Source organism: Trachemys scripta, chromosome 11 (genome assembly GCF_013100865.1).
Source record: "Trachemys scripta elegans isolate TJP31775 chromosome 11, CAS_Tse_1.0, whole genome shotgun sequence".
NCBI classification, from domain to species: domain Eukaryota; kingdom Metazoa; phylum Chordata; order Testudines; family Emydidae; genus Trachemys; species Trachemys scripta.
Window position 1 is genome coordinate 11,655,890 of NC_048308.1, and position 7,300 is coordinate 11,663,189.

The 7,300-nt window shown below is 44.8% G+C and overlaps 1 protein-coding gene across 1 annotated transcript in view; it reads left to right on the forward strand.

Moving 5' to 3' along the window:
* The window catches only part of LOC117885102 (TGF-beta receptor type-2-like), a 54,801-nt gene extending 53,383 nt beyond the window's left edge, over window positions 1–1,418 (forward strand). The window contains exon 7 of the mRNA XM_034786250.1: window positions 753–1,418. Coding sequence (XP_034642141.1) covers window positions 753–965 — 213 coding nt within the window. The 3' untranslated portion in view covers window positions 966–1,418. The remainder of the gene's footprint in view (window positions 1–752) is intronic.
* Window positions 1,419–7,300: the final 5,882 nt, after the last annotated feature.

Consider the following 7,300-nt stretch of genomic DNA (forward strand, 5'->3'; position numbering starts at 1 on the left):
CAGACCACTGAGCTATCCCTCCCTGAAATGAAGCAACTTGACCAAGTGCACTCAGCAGACCAGTAGCAGAGCTGGGAATTGAACCCAGGTCTCCTGCATGCCAGTAAAGTGTTCTATCCACCAGGCCACAGTCTTATACCAGGCCACAGTCTTTCACTTGTGTAGCAATATGGTTCTTTGGCATGATTTCCTGGGGGAGAAAGCGGCAGTACAGCACACCCGATTTTAAAAAGGGAAAGTTTAGGGAAGATGAACTGTTCCAGTAAAGTCATTTCTTCTCTGCACAGAGAGGCATCGTGCTTGGGCAAGTCACTTCACCTCTCTGAGCCTATTCCGCTACCCACCTTTTGAAGGCTCCAACCCCCCTAGACAAAGTAGATGAAAGAGGACTAAGGGAGTTGAGCACCTAACTCCCTTAAGCTCCTTTAAAAATCTCCCTCTTAGGTTATAAACTTTGCGTCAATTTTGCTATGAGTCTAGATAATGCCTAGCACAGTGAGAGGCCCCATCTCAGCTGGGGGCTGTACGTGTTCTTGTAATACAAATATTAAGTAGTAATTAGAATGGCAGCAGTTATAACCCAGTAGTATCTGTGATACCGCTGTTTCCCGTGTACTTAGAATGGGAAATAACCACAGTAACATTGACAATTCATCCCCAAAAGCACTGTAATCCTAGGAGCTCAAAAGGCTGATTTCCCATGCCTCTCTCTCCTGACCCGCCAAACCTAATCTCAGATTGTCTTGTTTCAGGGAATGCACTTTCTGTGCGACACCATCACAGAGTGTTGGGACCATGACCCCGAGGCTCGCCTTACAGCCCATTGTGTGGCAGAGCGGTTCAATCTGATGGCACAAATGGACTGTGATGACATCCTCAACAACAATACAGACAATGAAGGCAGCAAAACAGCCCGTCTAAGTGGGGAACATCAAGCCAGTGACGGGAACAGAAATACACAGTGACAGGAAGAAACAAAAGCCTCGTATCAAAAAGAAACAAGGAGATTAAAGACAAACACGTGGCTCTAAAAAAATAAAAATCCTCAATTCATTTTCCTAATATGAACTAAGAGCTAGTTTATAACTTATTTATCGGACCTTTCATCCCGTAAGTACAAAGCAAAGGGGGAGGGATAGCTCAGTGGTTTGAGCATTGGCCTGCTAAACCCAGGGTTGTGAGTTCAATCCTTGAGGGGGCTATTATAGGGATGTGGGGCAAAAATCTGACTGGGGATTGGTCCTGCTTTGAGCAGGGGGTTGGACTAGATGACCTCCTGAGGTCCCTTCCAACCCTGATAGTCTATGATTCAAAGAGCCCTGGGATCAATACTTTGGTTAAAGTGCCACATTGTATAGATATTGATTATTTTGTACTTAAGTGTACAATGTTAATACATTTTCTTTAGTATTTTAAAATGAATGTTTAATCTTTATTAATAAGCACCTGGATTCCACCTCTATTCCTTTCAGTTTAGTTCTTGTCATGTTCATTCTTGCACCACTGAGCTTTACCCCTAATTTTCTAGCCTATAAACCTCAGATGTTAGACAGAAGCTCATTAAAAACAGGCATCGTCTCTGATTAACCATTCAGAGATCAGCCAGCCCTTTTCATAGTGCAATGAGACACCTGAAATTAGATTAGCAAAAGCCTGACTGGCTTTAACACCAACACATCTTTTCGCAATGTATAATGCCTGGGAATGCTTGACTTTTCCAGCTGCGTGTTAAGAGTACAAAATTACTTGGCTAAAAAAAGAACATGGCCAATTCAGAGAATGTGGTTCCACTCTAAACAGCACTTATACGGAACGTCAGCTAAGTATTAATTTCAAGTCCCATGACTCCTGACTCCCAGCTATCTTCTAAATCAAACTAATGAGGATATATTATAACAGCACATGCACTTTAACAGTGATATTGGCAAGATGACAGGGAAGGTCTAGTTCATCACATAGATCGTTTCCATCTCCACCATCTGTGATCTAATGGTCAAGTGGCAAATGACATCAAGGTTAGGTGGGGCCTGGACCTTCCTTTCCAATTACAGCAGTTGGGCTCCTCCCCTCTATGGGAAAGGCTCTTACCTTATCTTCTGTCATTCAACTAAGTCACACCCCACTTCCAACCTCTTCACATTGACCCAAACCCTGCTCCACTCCCTCACACGCACTCCCATGCGTAGCTAGGGCTGAAAGAAATGAGAAGAGTGTTGCTGTGCTCTGCAAGAAAGCCTACAAGCTCCTGCATGATAAAGTCATCTCCACAAAGGCAGTGTATGTGGTTGCATTCGGAGGGGCACGTTGCCCGTAAGTCTGCAACTGCATGGATCTACCATACAGGTAAGGGGAAGGGTGGGAGAGAGCAGCACAATGGCTGTGCAGGATTTTGCAATCTTTGATATTGGGAGGGATTCGGTATAAAGACTCCTGACTCTGGATTTGCAGTGGATTGCTTCAGTGGAGTGTGACCCAATTTAAAACTGCTCCTCCTCCTAGATCCTCCCAGCTGTGTTTCCATCTCTCTCTCTCTCTCTCTCTCTCTCAGGTTGTTACGTGAGGCAAAGAGAGAGACTGCATGAGTATAGATGTGGGTGTTACAGAAGCATCAATTCTAGGGAATGTTTTTTATTGAAAAGGTTTGCTAGGTATTCTGGTAGGCACCTATTTTAAACCTCCATCTCATAGCACCTGGCCAGACACTGTGCTTCAATCCTCTCCCCTGACTGCTCTCTACCTTCTCCTCCTCCTGCTTGGGACTTTTTTTTTCCAAGCGGCTCTCTGCACTTGGACCAGCTTCTCTTCTCCCATTTACCAGGGGCATCCTCCCTTTCTAACAGCCAACACCTCACCTCGCTTCTTTCAGCCACTAATCACAACTATGATGTAACCCACTTCCTCTCTTACCACCGATTATACAGAGAGAGAGAGCAAGACAGCCATCTACAGCGTATGCATAGGAAAGAAAAGGTGAAACTGCCACTTCCAAATCTAAGGGCTGCAGGTGGCTAACGTGATTTCTGCATTAGGTTTTGCAGCACCAACTCTGAAATTGACACTATGCTGAAGAAACAGTGCAACTCACAGAATAAGTATAAACTTAAGATGCTTCCAAAGGCATCCTGAATGCTCTCTCACAAGGGGAGCTGTATCCACCAAAGTGTGGGGGGAAGGAGAACATTGTAACCAAGAGTAAAGCCCACTTATCATATCCTAGGGTCGAAGTCCAATTCCTTTGAAAAGGGAGTACACGTAGTCTGTGGGCGACACTGTAAAGAGCACCTTGGGGCGATGGGGGAGAATTTTGCCTGAAAACAGGAACTCTGCTATTTTTATGCCACATTGTTTTCAAGAAAACAAACAGGAAAGAAAGAAGTAGGGGACAATTTCCTGGTGCAAGTGCTGGAGGAACCAACTAGGGGCAAAGCTTTTCTTGACCTGCTGCTCACAAACAGGGAAGAACTAGTAGGGGAAGCAAAAGTGGATGGGAACCTGGGAGGCAGTGACCATGAGATGGTCGAGTTCAGGATCCTGACACAAGGAAGAAAGGAGAGCAGCAGAATACGGACCCTGGACTTCAGAAAAGCAGACTTTGACTCCCTCAGGGAACAGATGGGCAGGATCCCCTGGGAGAATAACATGAAGGGCAAAGGGGTCCAGGAGAGCTGGCTGTATTTTAAAGAATCCTTATTGAGGTTGCAGGAACAAACCATCCCGATGTGTAGAAAGAACAGTAAATATGGCAGGCGACCAGCTTGGCTAAACAGTGAAATCCTTGCTGATCTTAAATGCAAAAAAGAGGCTTATAAGAAGTGGAAGATTGGACAAATGACCAGGGAGGAGTATAAAAATATTGCTCAGGCGTGCAGGAGTGAAATCAGGAAGGCCAAATCACACTTGGAGTTGCAGTTAGCAAGAGATGTTAAGAGTAACAAGAAGGGTTTCTTCAGGTATGTTAGCAACAAGAAGAAAATCAAGGAAAGTGTGGGCCCCTTACTGAATGAGGAAGGCAACCTAGTGACAGAGGATGTGGAAAAAGCTAATGTACTCAATGATTTTTTTGCCTCTGTCTTCACGCACAAGGTCAGCTCCCAGATTGCTGCACTGGGCAGTACAGCATGGGGAGAAGGTGACCAACCCTCTGTGGAGAAAGAAGTGGTTCAGGACTATTTAGAAAAACTGGACGTGCACAAGTCCATGGGGCCGGATGCGCTGCATCCGAGGGTGCTAAAAGAGTTGGCGGGTGAGATTGCAGAGCCATTAGCCATTATTTTTGAAAACTCATGGCGATCGGGGGAGGTCCCAGATGACTGGAAAAAGGCTAATGTAGTGCCCATCTTTAAAAAAGGGAAGAAGGAGGATCCGGGGAACTACAGGCCAGTCAGCCTCACCTCAGTCCCTGGAAAAATCATGGAGCAGGTCCTCAAGGAATCAATTATGAAACATTTAGAGGAGAGGAAAGTGATCAGGAACAGTCAGCATGGATTCACGAAGGGGAAGTCGTGCCTGACTAACCTAATTGCCTTCTATGAGGAGATAACTGGCTCTGTGGACGAGGGGAAAGCAGTGGATGTGTTATTTCTTGACTTTAGCAAAGCTTTTGATACGGTTTCCCACAGTATTCTTGCCACCAAGTTAAAGAAGTATGGGCTGGATGAATGGACTGTAAGGTGGATAGAAAGCTGGCTAGATCATCAGGCTCAACGGGTAGTGATCAATGGCTCCATGTCTAGTTGGCAGCCGGTTTCAAGCGGAGTGCCCCAAGGGTCGGTCCTGGGGCCGGTTTTGTTTAATATCTTTATTAATGATCTGGAGGATGGTGTGGACTGCACTCTCAGCAAGTTTGCAGATGACACTAAACTAGGAGGCGTGGTAGATACACTAGAGGGTAGGGATCGGATACAGAGGGACCTAGACAAATTAGAGGATTGGGCAGAAAAAAACCTGATGAGGTTCAACAAGGACAAGTGCAGAGTCCTGCACTTAGGACGGAAGAATCCCATGCACTGCTACAGACTAGGGACCGAATGGCTAGGTAGCAGTTCTGCTGAAAAGGACCTAGGGGTCACAGTGGACGAGAAGCTGGATATGAGTCAACAGTGTGCTCTTGTTGCCAAGAAGGCTAACGGCATTTTGGGCTGTATAAGTAGGGGCATTGCCAGCAGATCGAGGAACGTGATCGTTCCCCTTTATTCGACATTGGTGAGGCCTCATCTGGAATACTGTGTCCAGTTTTGGGCCCCACACTACAAGAAGGATGTGGAAAAATTGGAAAGAGTCCAGCGGAGGGCAACAAAAATGATTAGGGGTCTGGAGCACATGACTTATGAGGAGAGGCTGAGAGAACTGGGATTGTTTAGTCTCCAGAAGAGAAGAATGAGGGGGGATTTGATAGCAGCCTTCAACTACCTGAAGGGGGGTTCCAAAGAGGATGGAGCTCGGCTGTTCTCAGTGGTGGCAGATGACAGAACAAGGAGCAATGGTCTCAAGTTGCAGTGGGGGAGGTCCAGGTTGGATATCAGGAAAAACTATTTCACTAGGAGGGTGGTGAAACACTGGAATGCGTTACCTAGGGAGGTGGTGGAGTCTCCTTCCTTGGAGGTTTTTAAGGCCCGGCTTGACAAAGCCCTGGCTGGGATGATTTAGCTGGGAATTGGTCCTGCTTTGAGCAGGGGGTTGGACTAGATGACCTCTTGAGGTCCCTTCCAACTCTGATATTCTATGATTCTATGATTCTATGATTCTAAGTGAAACCAAAGTCTTCAAGCTTCAGTGCCTAAAGTCAGGCATCCGAGTAAAGTGGAATGCTCAGCACCCGCCGCTATCACTGAGTTAATGAGCTGTGGGCACTCGGCACCTCTGAAAACAAGGTCACTTATTTAAGCGCTCAAATCCAGATTTAGGCACAGAAGCAGCTTAGAAAATTTTTTTTTTAATCAACAATCACACAATGTATGGTTTCCATATATCTGCACTTGCTTAGGGGGCATCTATTCTCCTTGGCCAATTCTGATCAGTAAGTAGCCTTTAAAGATTACCATCCCACTGATATTTCACTGGCTACTTAAGAAAGTTGTGACTGTCATTTTCTATTTATTATTATTATTCTTAAATTTCTATTCCAGTTTTCCAGGAATAGCTGAAACTAAACATTTGTGTTTAGTTATATTCCTGTGTCTGCTTTCAGATTGAAAGTGATTGTTTCTATTGAGTTTGTCCAAATGTTTCACTGAAATGCTTCTAACGGAAAGAAACAGGAAAGAAACACTGACATGAAAAATAATATGTAGACACCTCATTCTTCGCCTTCAATGTCAATGGGAATTTTGCCATTGACTTAAACAAGTGCAAGATTGAGCCCCACCAGAAAGAGGGAGGAAGGAACATAGACCCAAATCTTGCATTGGGCTGGGCCCCAACAGAGCTCCACTGTATGGAATTGTAGGATCAGAACCACAGATAGGGCTTGAAGGTTTGCTTACAAAGTAGCAACAGATACTTTCCTCCGCTGCAGGAATTACAGGGCAGAATTCTGTCTCCTCTGTTCTGCAGGAGGTCAGACCAGATGCTCGTAGCGGTCCTCTCTCATCTAATCCTCCTAAAATCCATCCACCTAGATCGAATATTGTATCTTATGATTTGACTAAGATTCTTAAAGGAGTCACTTAAAATTCATATTGTTTGAATCTGATATTCGATGGTAAGAATTATGGTAAGTGTTGATCATTTTCCATTACCATCCTTTATCTGCCAAGCAGAACTGACAAACTGCTTTAACATACTGTAGCGGTATTGGTCCCAGGATACTAGCTTTAAGACAGGTGTTAAAATCCAGAACATTAAACCTTTTCCAGCTATGGATGATGATCACCTGAACAACAGAGGAAATTCTTAGGAGGTCTTTTCAACACCTTCACGTTGAAGGAGTCGTGTCTTGCATATTAAAAAGACAATTCCTTTAGCAATCAATGTTGTTCCATTTGGTACTCTAACAATATTAGCTACAGTGTTATTAATCTGAAACCAGTCAGACCAGGTGGGGGAAATCTGACTAAATACCAGAAAATAAGAAAAGCAATCAAAGTTAAGCTTGAAATGTCACCTGAACTCACCCCCTTTATAAATGGGTATCCAGAGGTGGCTCCGGGTCACATTTTTCAGTAGAGGATTGTAACTTGCTTTATCTGCGTGTGCGTATTCACAGAGGACACTTTTGAAGGAGGAACGTGGTCTCCTGCTAGAGCAGCTCAGGTATTTCAATTAAGATCTGCTGTGGCTGCTGCGGTTTTGAAGCCTGGAT